Below are 24,940 nucleotides of genomic sequence, written 5' to 3'. Positions count from 1 at the left end.
CCACTTCTTACTTTAATTTATTTAAGCTATCAACTTCCACAAAGACAAATAGAAGTTTGTTCCAGCAATCAACTACCCGCTGGATAAAGGCAAATTTCTACTGCACATATATTCTACAACTTTTTCACCGATTTGAATTTATTTCCCCTCAGGTGAGTAATCTGAGCAAGAGGAAGAATCCCATTAGCATGGAGCTTGTTCAATCCGTTCAAGGCCTTATACACCTGAAAGATGTGTTCAATGATTTTCTCAACTGTCGAGTGCCAGTCATAGGTTTCACTGTTTTGATATTGCACTGTGTTGTATATATTTGGGCAGATAATTTTGCTCTTACAGATCTTGTATATGAGCCACCAGAGGTCAGTGTTCCCTACTTGGGAAACCAATTGTCTCCAAGACCTTGATTTGTTCTTCGCAATGGCTTTATGGTAGATTTTTCGCTTTTCCTTGTACTCTTCCTTGAGTGCATTAACTTCAGAATCAGGCCAGTGAAAGGTTTTTCGTGCCACATGCGTTTGTTTTATGAGATCGGTAAGTTCCTGTGTCCACCAAGGAGTATGAGGAGTATGCACTGTCTTTCGTTTGGCAGCATATTCAGTGGCTCTGAAGAAGGATGACTGAACATAACAAGCATATTCAGCTGCAGAGAGGGCGTTAAGGTTTGTAGTTGTCGCTTTGAAGTCAAGTTTCAGAGATGCTCTAAATTTAGCCCAATTAATGTTTCTTATTGAGAATCTTCTAAGATCCTCCAGATTTGCCATTGTTCTTTGTTTCTGCAGCTGTGATAGTGAAGGAGATGGCATGGTGGTCAGGTGGTAGATGTCAGAGTGCCCGGCACATGGATGACTGGACCTAGGATATCCCAGCAGAATATCGCCCAAAACATGACACCGCATCCACCGGCTTCTTTTCGTCCCACAGTGCATCCAGGCGCCATCACTTCCCCAGGTAAACAACACACACGTACCCGGCCGTCCACATGGAGAAATAGGAAACGTGATTCATCGGACCAGACGACCTTCTTCCAATCACTCAAGGTACAGTTTCGATGCTCGCATACCCATTGTAGGCGCTGTAGCTGGTGAACCGTGGTTAGCATGGGCACTCGGAGCGGCCTGCGACTACGCAGCCCCATTTTCAGCAGGGTCGATGTACTGTGTGTTGTGACACATTACTCCCGTCACCAGCATTCCAATTATCAGCGAGTTGCGCCACAGTCGCCCTTCTGTTGCCACATACCATCTGGGAGAGCCTTCGCTGACCTCGAGCATCGATGAGCCGTGGTCGTTCAACACCTCGCCGGCGGTTCGTGGCTTTCCCCCTCTTCGGACCACTTTCGGTAGGAACTAACCACGGCTGACCGTGAGCATCCCACCAGCCGTGCCTTTTCGGATATGCTCTGACCTGTCTGCTCGGGTAACACAGTAGTATCGTCACCGCCCTCCCCACACCGGGTGAAAAAGGACCGGATTCTAATCCTGTCGATGACGTGAGGAACTTTATTGGGCTTTTTTCATTCCGTCGCTGAGTTAGTCGGTCTCAGGCTTAGATATCAAGGTTTATTAAAAAAAAAAAAACCCAGAAACTGGGGTTTTTCATCCAGCAAGCAGACAAATCGACCATAGCACACACGCAATTATCAGACATAAGACACAGCACGGCAGATGAATTTAATTGTTCGAGTGGCCTAAATATAATAGTTTGGTTTGGTTTTTGGATATGCTCTGACCCAATCATCTGGCCATTACAATTTGGCCTTTGTCAAACTCGCTTAAGTCCGTTGCCTTTTCCAATTGAAGAACAAGAGTAACACTGATTTAGGAGCTCAGTATCAGGTGTTTTTTATACCGTGTCACGACCCACGCACCAGCCGTAGTTCTCCTGCAGTTGCTTCGATTTGCATAACGACTCGCTGTTCATAATGTTTTGGCTCATCGGTGTATAGCTCACTAATACTATATCCTGTATTAATGGTAAATTAATATAATTAATTTATATTAACGTATGATTGCATTCATTACATTATATTAATATTAATTATGTTAGAATTAATGTTATCTTCATTATTGCCACCAACTTGCAACCGAAAAAGAAAAAAAGGTTCCTGAACTATGGGATGATAAAAGGTGTATACATTTTTTTTTGACACCCTATATTTATACATGATGCGGCTACAGCATTAATAGGGAGTTTTCCAGTGATTTATGCAGTTTTATTCATATATTTATTAACTTTTCTTGAATTTCTAAACTAGAACATTCTAGTTAGTACTGATACGTTGTCCTTGTATGATATTTAATTTCATCCAAATTTAGCAGTAGGAATGATGCATCTAAATGCCATGTTTCTTAATCAAAGAAGGAACAAGAGTTAGTGGGAGGGAAAAAAGCATTGGAAAATGTTTGAAAATATAAAGGAATATGTAGAATAATAATACTGCACATATTCCACTTTGTTTTGAAATGATGCACGGAAATTCCTATTGCAACATCCTTTATTATTTTTTTTTTCTAAACAGATATTTTTCATGCATTTTGCGTAGTTTTCAAATCAGGAATGGAATTAGAGCACGAATATTGAAACAAATCGCGAGATTATCTGACATAAAGACAAAAATATATCATAAAGCATAATGTTACATTAATATAATTAATTTAAATTAACGTATGATTGCATTAATTGCATTATATTAATATTAATTACGTTAGATTACTGTGATTAATAATTATAATTCTTTTTATGTGGATAGTTATAGATTTTGCGTTTTTGTGGTTAAACTAGCTGTTTCCTTAGGAAATAATGCTGCACTTATACCAGAAGCAGAGCAGTGGATACTGTCGAGGACTACAAAGCCTGCTGGCGATCTCATGGAACAAGCAAACAAGCAAACGTATGGACTGTGTTATGGTGGCTAAAAGCAAAACCAGGCAAACATTTACATTCACCGGCCAACAAATTAGAAAACTTTTGAAATTCACATCAACAAATAATTAAACATACGATGTGCAAATGTAAGATATCACATGGTATAATTGCAAGTTCCTTGGTATCAGATAATTATTGCAACTTTTCTTGGGGCTTATTAGTCGATCTAATCATTGGGAAGAGAGGTGATCCCTCAGATTTTCAGGATTCCATTGTAGGAGATTTTTCACGAGCCACAATTTAAAAAATAAAGGAAATCATTCGTGTGTCGAAAACAACCATTTCAAAAAGTATATATTCAGTGGAAGAAGGAAGAAGAATGGCGCTGTAAAAGGAAGAAATGCTTTAGTAAGTCGGTACTCCAAGAAAGAGAACGCTGGAAATTAACTTGAATTGCGCATCAGAATAGAGGATCCAGTGAGTAGCAAATAACTGAAAAATTCAATGTAGGCATAAAAAGACCTATTTCCAACCGAACTATGTGGCGGAAGTTGAAGAACATGGGATTTGGTAACCTATGCCTATACAAAAGCCTCTTCTTTCTAAACAATATCAAATAGAAAGGTTCGACAGGAATGGTGCTCCCAACGCTAAGACTAGACTGTGGAAAAAAAGATCAAGTAGACTAATAAATCTCGATTTACAACTTTTTTGCACCAATGGTTGAGTAGAAGTGTGGTGTGAACCTCAATAAATCATGAATCCAAACTGTCTCGTATATACCACTCAAGTGACTGCAAGTATAATCATGGTATAGGATATGTTGCCTTCATACTTAATAAGTTCACTGATACCGTTAGAATTTTGAGTTTCCGGCAGTGAATATCTTTCTGACGCATTGAATTAACTTCACCCTACAATGCTTAATTTTTTCCAGATTCCAACGGATTCTTTCAACTCAACAACGCAACTACCCATCGCACAAAAATTATATCTTATTGTTCAAGTAATACTCCATATATTTTTCAATATCTGCTCTGCCCGTCTAACTAATCAGATCTGAATCCAACCCTAAATGTTACGAGAGGTTAAAAAGGGACGTTCGGCTTCGCAATTCTCTACTGACTACAATACAATAGCTGACAGATATCCTGGTTTACGAATTGTCAAATCTGGACCACTACTCCCTCAGACACCTAATGGAATTCACGCCACAACGTTTTCAGGCTATAATTTCGCCGGAAAAAGGTGGCTTTATTTACTGAATATTGAATAAAGGTTTCTAATGTTTTGGGGCATGAGTTTATATTTCTCCTTTTGATGTCTCCCCAACTGATATGGGAAGATATGTTGCAAACACGGAAACAAGTTGAACACTTGTTTTCTGTATGAGTTATGAATATACGTTTTGCTGGTATATCAACTTTACGTGACCAGAATCCTATACTCGGGAATACAATAATAAGTGACGTACAAGCATATATGTGAACGAAAACAGGAAACGTACATGCTTTATAGCAAAATTAAAATAAACTATAAATTGCACCTGAACGAGTTAGTAATTCCAAAGCCATTCTCTACTGCCAAACAAGTGGGTAAGTTGTTAGATTCATTAGTAAAAATTTTATCGATTTTACTTTGGAACTCTTCTAAGTAAAACCCATGTGAAATCTCATTGCTTCAATAGGTATTTCGAAAAGAAGAATCTGAGAGAAATGAGTCTTCTAATATTACTTCCTCTGTTCATACAAGTAAGTTAAATGTGTGTTTCTTTTTACTTCAATTTGATAAGTAACGTACATTACTGATATTATTTATTGTGTATTTGCTTTGCTCCAAAATGTTTTATATACCATATATATATCGCATAATCCTTTTCTGATATACTAGATCCATTTGGCTATATTGGGATGAAAATGCCGTTTGTATGTCATTAAGGAAGAGAAAAGACAGACGGGATAGGGGGAATAATTAAGAGAACTGTCTTCCTAAGAGAGCGTTAATTCTAAAGTATGTTCTTTAGAATTATAGGAGGATCTTACACCAAGAACGTCGGGTCTTAGGCTAATCTGTATGAGATTCATCCAAATACATTCCACCTTGGTATAAGACCCGTCATTCTTGGACAGTAAACTAATGGAAAGCTATGCTTTGGAGTTAAAAATCAGGACACATGATCTACCAGGCTGACTGTTGTGCGTTGGTGTGGGGGATGCCAGAAAAAAATAATAGCCAAACTGTATCATTAGCATTAGCAGGGACAAATGATGCAAGAAAACAAGCTTGACAAATGCAAAGCACTGCATATGGGTATAATTAATCCCAGAGAAACGTACCAACTGTGCGATACTACACTTAAGGTGGTAGAAAATGAAAAAGACCTGGGAGTAATTGTGCAGTCGGATCTGAAGTTTTTTGAGCAGTGCAGACAGGCTGCCAGGGCAGGTCATGGGGTTTTGTCAATGATATATAGGAATTTTGCTAGCAGGGAAAAGGAGGTGATTGTCCCTCTGTATAAGGAAATGGTCAGGCCACGCCTTGAGTACTGCATACAGGTCTGGAGGCCTCATTTTAGGAAGGATGTAGATTTACTTGAGCGTGTACAGAGAAGGGCAACAAGATTGGTGAGGGGAATGAAGGGATCCTCTTACCAAGACAGGCTTAAGTTCTGCAAATTGCAGTGGCTGGAGACTAGGCACCTGCGCGGTGATCTGATTGAGGTATATAAGGCCTTGAATGGGTTGAGCACGCTGAATTCTGATGGGATCCTTCCACTTGTTCAGATTACGAACCTAAGGGGGCATAAATTCAAATTAAGAAAACACAGATGTAGAATAGATGTGCGGAAATTTGTCTTTAGCCAGCGGGTGGTTAATTGTTGGAACAAACTTCCATCTGTCATTGTGGAAGTTGATAGGTTAAATAAATTTAAGGAGGAACTGGACAGGCATTCGGAGGGAATGGATTTTTTATTTATTTATTTTTTTTGGCTGATGCTGCATAAGCTCATACACTTGCTTTCTTGTATCACATGCCACTACTACTACCTTGCATTTGTCAATGTTAAACTTCAGTTGCCACTTCTCAGATTTTGGTTACCGTGAGGTCAGGATTCCGGACAGCGATAGCAGCCCATGGGTTGTCTCCATCCAACTTGTACGATCTTGTAATGTATGGGGTAGCTTATTACTTCCTTGTAGCATTAGTATATCATAATTTTCTTCCGTGAATTTTTAGCCATTTCTGCGGCAACATCCTTGGATCTTTGAGCATTGTGCTGCGCGAATTTAATTTTTCTTTGGTTATAGTGATTCCTGCTATTCCCCATAGTTGGTTCTGTTTTGTTGTGCACTCTTAGCCTTTATGTAGATTGGACACTTATTATCCCGTAGTGAGTGATCAAATGGTAGCTTCGTTTCTTTACAATTCACACAAATTGGGGTTCTGCTTTCCTGGGGTAGAATGTGAATTCATGTCCGGTGTCCGCGCAATGGCCATAGGTAGGCTGTGTTTGCTTACAGGTGTGGGTCGTGTGACCAAAGCGACAGCATCTGTAGCATTTGGGAACAGCCACTCACGAAAACAGTTGCTGCCCCAATTTACATAAATTGTTGATTGTTAGCTCAAAGATTTCCAGGCCGCTGCTGAGAGCTCTATGATCAAATTTATGGTATTTTCGTTTCTGGATTTAGTTTTATGTTTGGGCATAACGTGTTGCCCTGGTTCTTCCTCCATGAGTGTCTGCTTCAAGATTTTGCAGTATATTTCCTCTGTTAGCTCTTCTGGGGTTGTCTCTTTGTCTACATCAAATACAATGATGCATGGCCCTTTCCGTCTAGGAGGCTCAGCTAGGAGTCCCAGCGTTGAAATTTTGGAATTGCTAAGTATACCTTTTATATCCTCCTCAGTTTCAATTAACACCCCTACGTTTCTTGTTTTCCTAATAGATATAATCTTAGTATGCTTGAAGTCATTCTTCTGCTTTGCTACTATTGTTTGTTTTACCTCTTCACTGGTCTTGTGTGTTTCTGTAGAAGCTGACTTAAGTACCACTAGGTGCTGTTTTGGTATGAAGGTTTTCCTCTGGGTTGTTGTGGTCCAGTTTGTATTGATGCTTTAATTGATGGTTCAGTTGGTGATTTCATTGGTGCTTTCATTGCAAACATCATTCATGATGTTTAAGTAAAGTGTAAAGTGCGCTTAGGGTCTCATGGCACCAGGGGTTTCCCCCATCTCCGCGTAGTATACATTGTTTTGTGATACAGAACGCTGTAAAAGCCAGAGATTTAAAAGTATATGGGTATTGTATATGTGTAGTCGTGTACAGTTCTTCTGGCCATTTAGCCGCCGGACCCCTGCTGAGGCTCGACTGCCCACACTTCGCCCCGTGGAGGCAGACCAGGTACACAAAATTTTAACTAAGTACTCTGGCGGGACCTGCCACCTCATTTCCTGAGATTTCAGTGGCATGGGGATAACGCTAAGATTTGAAGGCCGGAAATATTAGTGGGCGAATGTAATTTAGATGAATGTAATTAGATTTGGAAAGTGTGAGGCATTCGCTTGCATACAGATAGAGTGGGGAGGGAAACTGAAGGCTGGGGGAGATAGACAAGTATTGAAGTCAACAGGCAAGAGGACTCCAGATTTCGGTGGGGCATGCCCTTGTCCCACCAGAAGGGAAAGTGGGGGTGGCGAGAATTAGTGTATAGTGTGTTCGTGCCTAATGGCACAGGGGTTTCCCCCATCTCCGCGTTGCTTTCATTGTGTGATGATACATTATTATTATTATTATTTTAGGGTTACCCGTAATTAAATACATTAACCCGTATTTGTGTCTGTAAATTGCGTATGTTCTATGGTTGATTTGCCTGTTTTGCTGGACGAGAAAACCCCAGTTACTGGGGAGAAAAACCTTGCTATCTACGCCTGAGACCAACTAACTCAGCCACGGAGTGAAAAAAGCCCATTGAAGTTCCTCGCGTCATCGACGGGATTCGAACCCAGGCCTTTTCCACCCGGTGTGGGGAGGACGGTGACGATACCACTGTGCTACCCGCGCAGACTGTGTGATGATACAGTTCACTGTAAAGGCCAGAGATTTAAAAGTGTATGGATTTTGTAAGTGTAGTGTCGTGTATCGTTTTTCTTCTGGCCATTTAGCCGCTAGACCCCTGCTGGGACCCAACGTTGTCTACACAATGTCTCGTGGAGGCAGTCCAGTACCCAGTAATTTTAAATTTTCACTCTGGAAGGTCCTACCACCTAATTTCCTGAGATTTCAGTGGCTAAGACCTTAAAAAAAATGGGGGAGGGGAAACGCTGGAATTTAGGTAAGGCCGAAAGAGGTTTATATTAATGCAGTTTAATTTTGGACATTGTTGAATTTAGACATAGTGTGGGGTGTACGCTGAGAGTTTAGGCAGAGTCGGGAGGGGAGACTGAAGACTGGAGGGAAAAGACAGAAGTATGGGGACGATAGAGAAGGCGACCTCAAAATGTCGGTGGGGTAGGCCTAAGCTCCACCAGGAGAAGAATGGGGAGGCAGGGGAGGGGAGGAGACAGAAATCCGTATCCTCCCCCCCTGCATAGGGAAGGGGATTTAAAGGGAGCTAGGTGAGGCACCTAGTTCGAATCGCCAGATGGCACTTGATGGGGTTTCAGTGGGTCAGTTTCCTTATCTTCTGCTGTTTAGCATTAGCATTAGCATTAGTAGAGGCATTTGATGCAAGAAAGCAAGCTTATGCAGCATCAGACAAAAAAAAAAAAAAAAAAAAAAAAACCACTTCCACTTCACCCCCCCTGTTCGTTCAAAATACCTGTCCAGCTGAGCCTTAAACTTATTTAGGCTATCAACCTCCACTACAAGGGATGGAAGTCTGGAAATTTGCTAAAGGGATGGACGTGCGGAAATTTGCTAAAGGCAAATTTCCGCACGTCTATCCTACATCTGTCTTTCCTCAATTTGAATTTATGCCCTCTCAGGTGATTATTCTGAGCTAGAGGAAGAATCCCATCAGCATTGAGCATGCTCAAACCATTGAAGGCTTTATACACCTCTATCAGATCACCTCGCTGGTGCCTAGTCTCCAGACACTGTAATTTGCAAAACTTAAGCCTTTCTTCGTAAGAGCACCCCTTTGTTCCATTCACTAATCTTGTTGCCCTTCTCTGTACTCGTTCCAGCAGCTCTACATCCTTCTTGAAATGAGGCCTCCAGACCTGTATACAGTACTCTAGGTGTGGCCTGACCATTGCCTTATACAAGGGAATAATCACCTCCTTATCCCTGTATATCATTGACAATACTCCATGAGCTACACTTGCAGCCCGTCTGCACTGCTCGGAAAACTTCATATCTGACTGCACAATTACCCCCAGTTCCTTTTCATTCTCTACCACTGTCAGTGTAGTACCACAGAGTTGATACGTTGCCCTGGGGTTGCTGTTTCCCATATGTAGTACTTTACATTTGTCAATGGTAAACTTCATTTGCCACCTCTCAGCCCATCTGCTCAACCTTTCCAGATCCTGTTGCAGCAGCATAGCGTCAGTAGTGTCCTTAACAACCCTGCCAACCTTTGTATGGTTTGCAAACTTGGACATTAAGCTTGACATACCATCATCAATATTATTTATAAATACAGAAAACAATAATGGACCCAACACTGAACCCTGAGGGACTCCACTAATAACATTAGTCCACGATGAGCAGTGTCCATTGATTACAACTCTCTGTCTTCTCCCCCTCAACCATCCTTTTATCCATAGCAGAAATTTGCCTCCAATGCCACACTGCTCCAATTTGTGTAGCAGTCTTCCATGTGCAACAGTATCAAAAGCCTTTCTAAGATCCAAGTATATTATATCAAAGTTATTCCCTACATACAGTTCTTTTGTGACTGCATCATAGTATCTAATCAAATTGGTCAGGCAAGACTTCCCCTTAAGAAAACCATGCTGTGTCCGAGTTATACTGAAGTCTTGTCTAGATGATCCTGCAGTGCTTCTTTAACCAGTGCCTCCATTAATTTCCTGGAACAGAAGTTAAACTCACAGGTCTATAATTACTTGTGTCAGCCTTTGATCCTCCTTTGTGAATTGGGGTCACATTTGCACATCTACAGTCTATGGGTACCTCCCCTGAGTCAAAAGAAGTTCTCATAATTATGGCTAAGGGTTTGCTTACTTCCTTTGCTGCCTCTTTTAATATAACTGGATAGATAACATCCACCCCAGGTGCCTTTCTTATATTTATCTTCAACAATTTCTCCTCCACTTTACTCTCAGTTATTACAAGAATATCTAGCTTGCTGCCAGAGTTGAATACACCTCTGGCATTCCCCTCGCTGAATAACTCCTCATGTGTGAATGTCGATGCAAAATATTCATTTAGCTTGTTAGCTACCTGAGCAGGATCACCAACAGTTGAACCATCGATATCAAGTGGACCAATCTGATTCATCCCCTTCCTTCTAGAGTTTACGTAAGTAAAGAGCTCTTTGCTGTTTTCTTTGCATCCCTTGCCAAAGATTTCTCGCAATCTGCCTTCGCCTGCCTAACCTCCTTTGTAGCTTGGTTACAGATCAACTTATATCTATCATAGGCTTCTGTGTCATGTGTTAATTTGTATGTATCCCATGCATTTTTCTTCTCTGCCACATGTCTCATTAGTTCATCTGACATCCGTTTAGGCCTAAACTTTAAACAATATTTCTTAGTTGGTATGTAAAGCCTAGTAGCTTCCAAGATAAGTTCTTTGAATGCTTCCCATTTTGAATTTGCTGTTGGTAACATCATCAGTTGGTCCCACTGTATAGAATTTAAATACTGTCTCAGTCCATCGTAGTCGCCTTTACGAAAGCAATAACCCTTCCCTTTACCCCTGATGGTAGTTACCTCTTTGAGTAAATCCCATTTCAACACACTGTGATCACTGCCACCTAGTGGTTCATTTATCTGCAGATTCTTAATGCATGAAGAATCACTACTGATAATCAAATCAAGAGTATTACTCCCTCTAGTTGCCTCCCGAACATGCTGATATAGAAAACAATCATCCAATAAATCCACAAAAGCCTTGATAGTGCGTCAGTGACCAGCCCCCAAATTCCAGTCAATATCTGGGAAATTAAAATTTCCCCATTATAAGACTCTGATTTACTGGGCCACTCTATTTCCCTGTACAGTTTCTTATTATACTCATCAGAGTCATTAGGCCTATAGTGCACTCACTCCTACTCTCAATTTTGATCTCCCAATGCTTATGTTACACCAAATTGACTCGACACTGCACTGTCCAGCGGTGTCGATTGGCTTCACTTCCTTGGATTTTATGTGTTTCTTAACTAATAGCATAATCCCTCCTCCCTCCCTATCCTGTCTATCCTTTCTGTAGACGTTGTACTCCCCAAATTCCAGTTCTGCATTCCTTATATCTGTGTGACACCACCTCTCTGATGTCTCGAACAATATCCGCCTTTGATGCTTTCAGCAATACCTCAAATTTATTTACCAAACTCCTAGCATTGGTGTACACGCAAGTATACATGCACCTGTTCCTGTTCTTAGCTACCCTAACACAACCCATGTGTTTACTTGTACCGCAATGACTCCCAGCATTCTCTGAAATATCCTGCATCTTGTTTTCCAGGCTTCTGCTCATTCCAATAGAAGCAGTGCAAGAATCACTTTCACCTGGCTTTCACTCAAGGCGTGGTCAGGCCACGCCTTAAGTACTGCGTACAGGTCTGGAGGCCTCATTTTAGGAAGGATGTAGATTTATTTGAGCGTGTACAGAGAAGGGCAACAAGATTGGTGAGGGGAATGAAGGGATCCTCTTACCAAGAGAGGCTTAAGTTCTGCAAATTGCAGTGGCTGGAGACTAGGCACCTGCGCGGTGATCTGATTGAGGTCTATAAGGCCTTGAATGGGTTGAGCACGCTGAATTCTGATGGGATCCTTCCACTTGTTCAGATTACGAATCTAAGGGGGCATAAATTCAAATTAAGAAAAGACAGATGTAGAATAGATGTGCGGAAATTTGCCTTTAGCCAGCGGGTGGTTAATTGCTGGAACAAACTTCCGTGTGTCGTTGTGGAAGTTGATAGGTTGAATTGCAGACACTTTCAATTCAACCCTAGTTCACGGCTTTTTTTCAACAGTGACCTGTACTTGTTAAGTAATTCTGCCGGTCTCCTACTCTTAATATCATTAGTGCCAACGTGTACAACTATATCACCTTTTTTGCCCTTAAAAGATGATATCCGCTCTACAATGTCATTCCTTTGCCCCTGGCAGACATACCCTGGTCCTGTTCCACCTATACTTTTTACAAAACATGTTCCCCGTTTCCCTGACAATGGAGTCACCAACAACTACTAGTTCCTGTGGGACCAGCGCATTCTGCCTTGGGGGTTGCCGCTGTGTTGCGTGATAACCAAGTGCAAGCTCTGGCGTTGATTTGGGCAGCTGAGAGCTTGATGGGCCCCTGAATTTAGATCCTTCGGGGGCATCCACACTGTCCTTAAAGCTCTCATATTGGAACATAACAACGCTGAGTTGTCGCCTGATTTCGTTACACTCCTTGCATCGCGCACACACAAAGACATACTATACTATACTAACGCTATCTATTTCGGGATATAACGTTGTATCGTATAACAATGGCGGCAAGTTACGAACGGTAAATCTACGGACACTGAAGTATTAATTAACTTCCAAATCTCGCTGTCTCAATTCAGAATAAACTAACGATCCTGACTAGGTCTATAAGCTACTTATAGAAAATAATTTGATATAACAATTTGTCAATAAAGCGGCTAAATATGGCTAAAAAACTTCTCGCGTTCAGCGGAGCTGCAACTTGTAACACGCGGATTTGACCCTTACCGATACTTTTATGCAATTACAAAGCCGAGTAAAGAATAAATACACCAGATTAATCAGAAAATCACAAAATAATTCTATACTACTAAATTTAAATCAAAAGTTTTAGAAAAACAATAATTTCAAATCAATAAATAAGAAAATCCACTTAGCGGCTTTGAACACGTCTGGCTCCCACTAGCCTCGTCGATTGATACTGCTTTGCCCTTAGATAGCTGATACAGCAACCCGCATCTGACGACCTCAAGGTCCAGGGGTAGCACAACGACCACTACCTGAATGGTGTGGGTGCTGACCGTGCACACCGCCCTGATGAATGTCAGTAGCATTGTTTCAAGCTTTCTGTAGTTGACTAATGTTATGGCCTTCGTGTACCAGATTCCTGCTGCGTCTGTGATTATTGGTATGAAGATGGCTCTGTAATATATGGAAAAAGTTCGTTTCTTCAATCCCCAATCGTGGCGAGAGACTCTGTTTACTAGTGAGGTATAGTTACGGATCTTTTTACGTAGATATGTCAGATGAGGAGTTAAGGATAGGTTCGTCCTTTTGCTATCTCCAGATCCATCCTCCAAGCTAATCTAACACCACTCCCTGGAGATTTCTCATCACGAAAAGAAATGCACTCACGCTAACACGGCTTATCACAGGTTGAATTGTTGCTCCGTGTATATCTCCATTAATCTCTGGACCAAAGAAGACAAGAGGAGAACGCCCCGACTTCTGCCTCGCTCTGAGGCTTACGCTTACAAACATTGATTCCCTTAAGGATATGTTTCCGGCCAATTGCCTTCAGATCTACAGTAAATTAGGCATCCACCTTGATAAGTTCTGTGAGGACAAGCTCTACAGAAAGGAAATCCTTAAGAACTATTACCAGCTATTGAATCTATGACGTTCACGTGTACCTGGACTTTTTTGCTTGCTGCATTTATCTTGCTGTTTATTGCAAACTTTTGTTTTTATTTGGAGCTCTTGTAAATTCATTTCTGTAAATACGTCAGGTCAAGCACGCATGTTCTTTTGTACATGGGGTTCCTCCACTTCAGTACGTAAATTTCATACCCTCCAGGTACATTGCCGTCCCGTGGTGACCCACAGTTTCCTGTCGTAATAAACTACTACTAATAATAATAATAATAAATTAGATATAATAATAGCAATAAATAATAATAATAATAAATTAATTAATAACTAGTGGGCTCCGCCCCTGCTCGCTTTGCTCGCCAATCCCAGCGCATGTTTTTCTACATAATATGTAGAGGTATGATGCAGTAAGTAAAATCTTTTCTACGTAAAAGACTGATCTATCGAAACACACTGGTCGATATCTAATCTAATATACTGTATAAAAGGAAATAGAAAGTGTAAGAATAAACTATAAAAAGTAAAATTGTGTGAATGTTGAGTGAATGAAAGTTATTATTAATTGCATATTCTATCTTAGCCTCTTCACTGGACAGCCTAATGGCTATGCAGGCCCTCACGGGCCACATGGTTATTCAAAGTGATACCATGCTGTAGCTTTTCTAGCTGGAATGGTGTGGGATGCTGACACTGGCCATTAGGGTAACCCCTACGCCAGTGTGGGACAGAGCTGCAAAAAAGCACGCTCCACCATAGGAATCTCTTTCCCAATGTTCTTTTATTCCTACCACCTGGGGTGGTTGAGTATCCTTCCCCCAATCCTCTTCCCCCACCCTGGGTGGGCCATACCCCCCTTTTGCGTGGTGGCTCACACCACCAACCACTTTCAACTCCTACCCTCTGGACCAGGATGGGCGGCCTGTACCTACAAGCAACTCCAGAAAGTTGCATTTCTGAACACCTGTAGGACAGTCAGAGAGTTCCTCGACCAGACATAACAAAAACCACCCTGTGTACTTGGTAGAAATACCGGTCATGTGATGGAACCCCCAAATCGGGGAGACATAATAATATAAAGAGCAATAATAATAATAATAATGTGTGTGCGTATTCATAGTCTCAATGCACATTGAAGGCACTTTGGATGATCGATCTCGGATCCGAAGGGCAAGAGGCATTAAGTTCTGAGATTTCTACTTTGTTAGATACTGGTTCGGAAAATGAAAGTTTTTAGTTGATTTCCTTAGGACAGCGTTTCCCAAACTGGAGCCCGTGGGCCCCTGGGAGTCAGTAGCCTAGTTCCAGGGGGTCCGCGAAACGGACCTTCGGGAACTGGTCAAATTATTCGTTCTATGTATAGCAAATTTATGATAAATAAAGTTATTATATATTTATGTAAAAATAAGAATAAAGTTCAGTCGTTTTAACGAAGAAAGTGTACCGTACTATATATTATATGTTATGTGGGAAATGGACCATACATAAAACTTTGAATGGTCCGTAATCTTTTTTTGATTTTTGAAAGGGTACGTAGATCTCACAAGTTTGGGAACCACTGCCCTAGGAGAAAGAAAGAGAAACTTTAAATACTATTAGTCAATGTTAATTTAATTAAAAATTCTGATGTTAATTTACATAACAGAAACTCTTGTTTTATGGAGTTTAATAATCCATTTCATATGTTATTTAATATATATTTTGAAGGCTGTTGCTGTACTTGGAAAAGAATGCAGTGGGTCGCAAGATTGTGGACCAAATGAGTGCTGTGTTTTGCTTTCTGGTAAGTGCTTCAAATTTTTCTAGTTTTTATTCGCCTGCAGTTTGCAGAAAGTTATTCATCCTCCAATCAGCATAATAAACCGCAGAATACTGCATGTCATATTGATTTAATTTGAAAGTATCGAAAAACCTGACTTTAATTTCAGTTTTAATTTCAATTCGTATTTTGATGCTAAATCCACAGAGCAAGAAAATAAAACCTTTGAAGGGGACAACAGTTAGTGGTAACTTTAACGTAGCATCACCTCTCTATACAATTCGGTATCATTTGCTCTTCTGTAACATGTAGTATCCACGCTAGTATCCATGCTGAATATTTTTTTTATTCTTGAGTTCCATGAGATGGAACTCAAGCTCTCTAAAACAAGAACTATCAGGAGCGTAATGGACAATTTTAGTGTTTTTTCTGTTTGTTCTTCTTTGGTAATTGTTTTCACGTTTCTAAGAAGTATCAATCAATAATCGGGAATTTTCTCTGGTTGTCAATCGACAAGTCACTCCAGGAAATGGCATCATACAATCTGGAAATAATGCTGAAGCAGTTACATCGTTTCACAATATCATTAAAATACGCTGTTTTAAATATAACAGCTGCTTTTTAATTATATTATCTATGGGTAGTGTTTCAGGCAGAAGTTTATCAAAGGTATTCGAGTGAAAATATCGATGATCCTAAATTTATTTTTCATTCATATAAAAATCTTTTAAAATCACATATTTTAAATAATTGGTTACCACCTTGAAACCACTTTGAAACACTCATTTCATAATTTGGAAAAGCAATGTCTGTGAGCTATGTCACAGGTTATTAGAGATTTTCAGTATTTCGTAATGTCAGCATCCAATCACTGATATTTCAGATGTGACCTTGAACTGCATCAGGGAATAACAACAATTAATTCTTAGTTTTAAGTTTTATGGATATATATTTATACTCTTTGCTAGAAAGACAAAACCTTTTTTTTGCGATAAATATATAAAATACATATTTTCTAAAAGAATTACAAGTTTATTTGAAGTGTTTATAAATTATAAGCAATTGTATAATTTTTTTTTCTACTGAGATGGTTTAACGATTGGAACTTGCATGGACTTAAAAGCAGAGGGTGAATCTTGTGTCGGATCATCAGCCCAAGTGTCACTACCTTCCGGAGACGTCTACCTACAAGACTGTCCGTGCAAAACAGGATTGTACTGTACCGTATGCGCGATATTAGACTTAGAAAATGTGCAAGCAACTGTATCGTGCCAACCTCCGCCAGTTTAGTAACTGTGATATATTGACAACTGATGATCAACATTTTTGGATACAGATGCAACAAAAATTACATGTAAATGGGGTATCATTAAATTGTTGTAACGCTAACTCTTTAGATATTAAGAAAGAGTTATCTAAAAAAAAATAAAACTGTTTATTGTAAGACTTTGTATGTTATATTATTTGTTAATTTTTTCCTTAGAAAAAGCATATGGGTCTACCGAAATGTGTATTTCCACATTAAATAAAATACAATTGTGTATTTATTCGCAAGTATACTTTAAAGATCACATTACACTCTTGCTTAGTATGATAGTGAATATAGGAGGTTGTGCCTGAAAATTGTATAACCTGCTAAAACGTACTCCAGCAGTAACATTCTCAAATGTCACCTGGCTTCTTCCCCATGACGGGATCGACTAATAGGCCTTAGGAAAACGTACAGAATTTATTTGATAAAAAGGAACTTGTTGTCATACCATTAACACGTTCATAAAGTACGCTTAATTATCTGTTAACGGCAATTGCAAAGTATTTCTGATTTTCTGGTGAGTGAGTGTATATTCATCCTCAAAATGAACAGTCTATCTAGCACAGCCCTGCATATACTCTAATATGCGTGTTATCAGACTTATACTCGCTCTTCCAGGTAGCATAATTGGTATAGCCACCATCATTTTTCCACCTGGTTAGAAAAGATTCGGGTTCAAATCTCGTCAGTGACGCGAGTAATTTTTATGGGTATTTGATAAGGTGCTTGAATTAATTGACTTCAGGCAAGCGTTGCATAGTTTTTCTTCCAGCAACTGTAAGTTTTCTAAAAAAACTGTAAGTCTTTTTTGACCCTCAGCAAACAGGCAAATAGACAACAGTACATCCACAACTTAGAAATATAATGTATACGGCACAATATGGTGTAAGTCACTGGTGGTTCTGCAACCCTACAATAACATCACTTATAAAATCCTATAATAACACCAACAACAATAATAATACACAGCAATCAAGCTTTCATTTGTGAGTGTCGCAAAGTTCATGAAGGAGTACTTTCACAAGGGCAATCATCCCAGCAATATTTCTTTATTAACTTCTACCCTTAGATGGAAATTAATCCTGCTGCTCGAGAAAACAGTACAGGAGAAAATCCATCTTAAATAACCTTTTTTACATCGACGACTTCTGTACATATACAAAAATTCATTAAATTCTTGAAATCCAATGAAAGTTACTCAAGTCATTGACAGGACACGGACCTTTCTTACAGAGTGTTGCAGGACGGTGATTATAACCACTGTGCTATCCGCTTGAGGACCACCTCCAACCTTCACAGCTGGGGAAATAACTCTGGTAAATAACATTCTCTCACCATTTTCCAGATCTTAACATTGCTAGTTGATAGGAAAGTCGTACACCGTGATTCGTTACTCCATAACACAGTTTTCCATTATTCCAAGGACCAGTTACGATGGATTGAGCTAAGCAAGTGGATGATGTGATGATTGGTTTAGTTGGTGTATCGCAGCTCTTCTATAAGTTCGACGCCATGTAGCTCTATATGTATCAACCTTGTACTATTATTACTTTCTGCAGCCGCTGTGAACTTGTGATTGACAGTATTCGATGAGGACTGATTGGATCACCGTACCACACTTTTGAACCACTTTCCAATATTTTCCTGTCAGTTGCTGCAGTCTAACCAAACGTTCCAAATGGTAATACCTTTATGATGTTTCCATTTCGTGATTGCGTCAGCATTGTTGATGTAGGGAGGTACAATGGCATGAACAGATTGATTACTAATATGGTATCGTATGATGCCTCCCCACCCACCCGCGGTGAAGTCGATGAGCTCAACGCTTTGACTAATCTAATGTGTTTCGATTACTCTCGGAGTGTCCTCGTCGGTTGCACATTGCTTATAATCACCATCCGCCAAAACAGTAAAAAAATCCCGGATTCGAATCAAGTCAATGATGAGAGGAGCTTCTATGAGCTTTTCTTTTTAAATTCGTTACTTTGATAGTCGGTCTCAGGCGAAGGAGATGGTTTATTCTCCTGGAAGCTCGAGTTTTACACGAGAAAAATGAGATTGTTCTTGCACAACCCTAACAAAAGTTTTTACACTCTTCAATTTTTCCAAATTTTTCCAAATTGAGGAGTATTCGGATAAGTATCACAATGCAATATATTTGTCCCAATGGAGGCACAATCAATTCACCATCTTTGGCGACCTGCAGGTGACTGTCTCTGAGATTTATCTGATCCATAAGTTGCAATATATGACATTTGTCTTTTGATGAATAGGTCATAAAGTTCAGTATCCACCTATCAACAGCTTAGCAAAATATATGAATAAAATTAAAAGTAGTCTAAAATCAGAAAGAAGTCTACGCTCTCTGTTGAAGTCTAATGGGATGTACGGCATGGTAATCACGACAGTCCCTGACAAAGAATATTAAACGATGAACAGGTCCAAAGAATATTGAAGACTACTATTTCATCAAAACCCAGTACTGTTATCTCATCTGCTCATAAAGCTAAACATCATGAAACATTTCGTGCAAGCTATGAATAAAGGAGATTGTTTCAAGTATGTCTGCACTAAATTTCAATCTCTTACATACGGAAAAATCAAAGGGATAATTTTTGTCGAACTATCTGCACGGTTCTACTCCACTGTATTTGAAGAATCCTTGGACCAAATTGAAACAGACGTTGTACTGGCTTTAGAAATACTATGCGCATATCTTGGGGAAAGAATAAACACTGAGGTAATGAGGCAATCGTCAGTGACATGCTGAGTTCAGAAATATAAGTTGCAGTATCAATGTTTGGGTACACTTCTTACACGCTCATCTCAATTGCTTCCCATAAATTTAAAATTTAAGTTTTTTTAAGTGAAGAGCGGGGGAGAAAGAAATATTCCAACAGGAGATTGAAAACCTCCGGATTTCAGATGGATATTCTTTAAGGTTTTCAGTTTTGGAAAATCATATTCCCATGATTAATAAACACAACAAAGCTTATTAATAAATGTAAATATTAATTATTATAATCATCTCCTTTCATGTCTTTTTGCTGGCAGGATTTGCACTTAGACCTGCTCGCGAAATACAAGGCAATCTCATTACAAAGGCAGTTTTGTTCTGCTCTGAGAATTAAGACAATTGTATTATCTATTCAGCTGAAAACATGCTGTGTGCAAAAACAGATTAAAGAATAACATACTTCAACAAGCAACTTATAAAGAAAGAAATGTCACTCTTTTTATTTTCATGGATTCTCAAAAGAATTGTACCAGTGTCGGATTACTTTCTTAATATTTCAGTTTATAAAATGTACTTAAGTGAGTACCTAATGAAGTGTCCACTCAGTGTAGTTCGTATACATTTATAATCAGCAGAAAATATAATGGTAATGCCTTCTCTCTGAACAGAAATCTTCTGCTATTCATTTCTGTTAAAAACGAACACACCACACAAAGAGCCTAATTCCAGCAAAGCAATAATCGGATTTAACTCAGCAATGATATATTTCCTTAGGACTTATGCTTCAGAGGAAGAATAACTTTTCATACTGATATACAGTATTTATAAATGCGGCTACGGCATTAATAGACAATTTTCCTACGTTTTACTCCATTTTATTCATATATCTACTTCATTTTTTTAAGAATTTCTAATCTAGACCAGTCTACATAGTACTGATCCGTTTTCCTTGCATGATGTTTAAATGTTTAATTTTATCCAGGAATGATGCATCTAAATCCCATGTTTCTTAATCAAAAGCGAATCAACAGTTCAAGCAGGAGTGAAAGACGTATTCAGCAATATTTAAAAATATAATGGAATATTCAGAATAATAATGCTGTACATGTTCCTTTTTGTTTTGGAATGATAAACTTCCTATTGCTGCATCCGCTGGCACATGCGTTTTGCGTTGTCATTTTTCGGAATAAAAATGAAACAGGAATGTCGAAACAAGTCATGAGATTCTTACAGTAAACACAAGTATCAGACACCATACTGATACCACACATTAATATTAATCGAAAATTAATAAAATGAATTTATATTAACGTATGATGGCATTAATTACATTAATATCAATTACGTTACGAGTAATGTGATTAATAAATTATAATTACACTGCACTGATAAGAGCACTGCATTTTTGTTGTTGAATTAGCTATTTCCTTCGGAAAGAGTGCTGCAGCTATTACACCTATACCACAAGCAGGGCTGAGTTATGTTATGTTTCTTCCAGCCTTCAATAAATTCAGGGTGGAAGCAAGATATTTTCCATGTATGGAAGAACTGGTAGGTGATACAGCGCAATATAATACAGGATAGCCAGGGCTTTTGTTGAACCAGCCAAAAAAATAGTTTAATAAATATAACTGCGAATTTGGGAAGAAAATACACTGAAAAATAATTTAATGGAGCAGCAAGCAGAGGCGTAATGATTCTTGTAGTGGAACATGCATTATTGGAATATGAAGTAGCCCGGCTACTACTAAACTTTCTGGGGATCCTCATGGGACAAGGAAATGCATTGACTCTGTTACGGTATCTAAAACCAAAACAAATTAGAAACGTTTTTTGCAATTCGCGTCAACAGATATTTTACATATGGTGTGCAAATGTAAGTTGTTAAATGGTATAATCTCAACTGCCTTTGTATCAAATAGTGTTCGCTTTCCTTGGCTTCTCAGTCGATCCGGTCAAGGGGAAGACTTGTGATATTTCATATTTTCAGAAGGAAGCCATTGTAGGAGCAGAATTAACAGGAGCTGCATCTGTGTATGGAAAGCAACTACCTCAAAATATATATATTAAGTGGAGGTCGAAATGAGAATGCAGCTGTAAAAAGGAAGAAATGCTGCGTAAGTCGATAGTCCAAGAAAGAGACCGTAGGAAATTAAAGTGAATTGTGCATCAGAATAGAGGCTCTCCAGTGAGTAACAAATATCTGAAAAATTCAATTTAGGTAAATAAAAAAAACTATGAGGGAGAATTGAATAACCTGGGATTTTATATCTCATGCCTATACGGAAGCCAATTCTTTCTGTAAAATGTCATATCGAACAATACAATGGGAATGGTGCTCCCAACGCCAAGACTCGACTGGAAATTTCCTATTGAGGTCCTTAACCAGCCACACCATCACTTCGAACAATACCCTGTGGGAAAGCACCATCGACGTTACACTTGTTCCACTGTCTATAGTATAATTGTTTTCATCATGGACGATTTATGAGGCCTGGACCACCTCAGACCATAGGACCATCACTTTTCTTCTATCTAGACAGTTTGATACTGCTCCTTCCATGTACCAGGACATCATCAGATACTCTGCCAAAACAGCTGATTGGAATGCCTTCAAGGATAATATAAAATCACAGCTACAAATGGATCCATCCCAACTAAATCATCTTGATCCACAGGAGCACGTCTCCCTTCTAACAACTACCATCCAAGAAGCATGTGACAGAACTATGGAAAAACGTCGGCCGCACCTAAAAGCAATCCCATGGTGGTGCAGGAAACTAGAAAATCTGAGGTGCCAAGTCCACACTGCACGAAAGGCCTTCCAGAAAGCTACGTACTCATGGTCCCCGCTGAGGTCCAGGCTTTGCAGGAAGTATATAGAAGATATCGTAATGACTACTCAAGGCTCATTTGGCAGAATAAGAACATATCATGGCGGAACCTTATTACAACTACTGGCAATGAAACCTGTTTTGAGGGGGTCATTTATCGTATCGTTATGAACAAAGTGCCAAAGGGAGAGATGCTAAATGCCACTCTGACACCTGACGGCACCAAACCCACACATAGGCTGAATCTACAAACTGAATGCCCTGCTCCTGACTGATGACAGTCCCACGAATGATGAACAAAAGCAAATTGAGCAAGACAATCGGGTTTTCTCCACCAATAAAATAGAACCTCCCTTTACTCGCGAGGAAATATAAAAATAGCACGACAGAACAAGAATAAATAAATGCCCTGGTAACGATAAAATTGAGGTTGAGGTCATCAAGAAAGCAGCTGTTCCCCTTTCCGAACCAACTAATAGCATTGCTCAATAAATGCTTAGCCAAAGAGATCTTCCCCGAATTCTTGGAAACAGGCTGCGCTTCGACTCATCCTATAAGGTCCAGACAAAGATTCTACTCTCTCCAAATCTTGCCCCCCATTGCATTTCTCTCGGTTTTGGAAAAATTAATGGAACGGCTACTTTATCTCAGATTATCTTCCTACTACCAGAGAGCCAACTTAGGCTCTCCAAAGCAGTATGGCTTCAAACCAGGATGTCCCACCGAAGACGCCATGAACAATCTTCTGAACACAACAAACTCAACCACAAAAAAATATCTACTGAATATCTCCACTGACTTTTCTAGTGCCTTCGATGCCATTTGGTGGCCCAGCATTGTCAGGAGATTAACGGCAACTCAATGTTCCACTCAACGTCTAACGCTGTCACCAGAACGATCTCTTCAATTGCTCAGTAACTGTACAAACAAATTTTCAGGAAACCTCCTGACCAGTTAGCATTAACATTAACACAGGTGTATGATGCTAGAAATCAAGCTTATACAACATCAGCGAAAAAAAAAAAAAAAAAAAACCTTCCCTATTTCACCCATCCATTCGCTCCAAAATTTGTCCACTTCTTACTTGAATTTATTTAAGCTATTAACTTCCACAAAGAAAAATGGATGTTTGTTCCAACAATCAACTACCCGCTATCTAAAGGCAAATTTCCACACATATATTCTACAACTCTTTCATCAATTTGATTTTATCAGGTGAGTAAACTGAGCAAGAGGAATAATTAGCATTGAGCTTGTTCGATCCATTCAAGGCCTTATACACCTCAATTAGATCACTTCGCAGGTGCCTAGTCTCCAGAAGCTGCAATTTGCCAAACCTAAGCCTTTCTTGGTAAGAGCAGCCCTTTGTTCCCCCTGACTAGTCTTGTTGCCCTTCTCTGTACTTGTTCTAGCAACTTTACATCCTTCCTAAAATGAAGCCTCCAGCCTTCTAGGCAGTACTCAAGGTGTGGCTTGACCTTATACAAAGCGATGATCACCTCCTTCTTCCTGCTAGCAAAATTACTGTAAGTTGTAAGAGGTTGCCCACAAGGCACAGTTCTTGTTCCCTTCTTTTGGTACTTAATATTAGGTGAATTTCTTCATATGGATCTAGGCCCTGTCGATAGCATGGCTTAATCAGATGACCTCATCCTCCTAAACAAAGCTAATTCTAGAGCTCAGCTTGTGCAAATTGCCTCCCTTGCTTTAACTATCCTCCAAATCCAAAATTGGTCAAACAACCAGAAGTTAGTCATCTGTGGAGAAAAAAATGAAGACTATCCTCCTCAAATGATCCTTGGACACAAGAAGACCATCCCAAAATTAAAACCTCTATGCTGACATTGCAACTCAAAACGGCAATAAAATATCTTGGAGTAACCTTTGATTTCCGGTTAACATTCTTATCCCATCTTAACTACCTCTCCAAGAAAATAAAATATACAATTACACCGCTATGATCGTCAGAATAAGCATGGTATACTGGGGATTGAAAAGGAGGATCCTCATGCTCCTATAAAAACAATATTCTTACCTGGCCGTCACGTCTCGTTCTTCCTTACCGGTCATGGATCAGTAAGGAAGAACGAGATGCATGTTCTGAGTTTCACAGATTCCCCTCTTTGCCCTTGAGGTGACTATGAAGACTGGAGTAATTTCTTGACTAATTGTCCTCTTTATGATATAACTGGAAGTCTCCTAACTACCAGAACAAAAATGTACTACCCGGCAGGAACATCTACGTCACCCACGAAACTAACTACAAAACCTTCACTACTTTTGCTCAGACAATGTTTGAAAATATTTGAAATGCATCAAGCCCACCTATAGCAAGCTATACAGCGTACACACATCTTATAATGGTCCCTATACACAACTTACATCATATCTAAGGAATGAAACCAAACAAACCACCAACAGGATACTGATCTTTATCCTGCCACAACAGAAACCTCTGTCTAGGTTTATACAAGAAAATACTCTTACAAACCTACCACCTCAGAAGGGCTTCTCTACATGGAAACAAGAACAACAAACAATCTTCGATAATTTCTGTGCCTCTACTCATCCTCTAATGCATTGAGATGACTTATCCCCTGCTCAGTGAGGAACACTGCTCATTGCCCAGAAAATCTCCATGGATGACGAAGATTTAACTGTTGACATTGGGCCCTTACCTA

General features: G+C 39.5%; 1 protein-coding gene across 1 annotated transcript; it reads left to right on the top strand.

Annotated features, from left to right (window-relative positions):
• The first annotated feature begins 4,444 nt into the window (after window positions 1-4,444).
• Window positions 4,445-16,765, top strand: LOC150087881 (astakine-like). The gene is made up of 4 exons (XM_090370493.1): window positions 4,445-4,460; window positions 4,553-4,616; window positions 15,325-15,400; window positions 16,464-16,765. Exons 2-4 carry the CDS (start codon window positions 4,581-4,583, stop codon window positions 16,664-16,666), a joined length of 315 nt encoding a protein of 104 aa, XP_090226619.1. The 5' UTR covers window positions 4,445-4,460; window positions 4,553-4,580; the 3' UTR covers window positions 16,667-16,765.
• The last annotated feature ends 8,175 nt before the right edge of the window (window positions 16,766-24,940 follow it).

This window comes from Mastigoproctus giganteus, chromosome 3, assembly GCF_048544385.1.
Source record: "Mastigoproctus giganteus isolate SK-2022 chromosome 3, ASM4854438v1, whole genome shotgun sequence".
NCBI lineage: Eukaryota > Metazoa > Arthropoda > Arachnida > Uropygi > Thelyphonidae > Mastigoproctus > Mastigoproctus giganteus.
The sequence above is the reverse complement of the archived record's forward strand: the minus strand, read 5'-3'. Positions and strand labels throughout refer to the sequence as shown.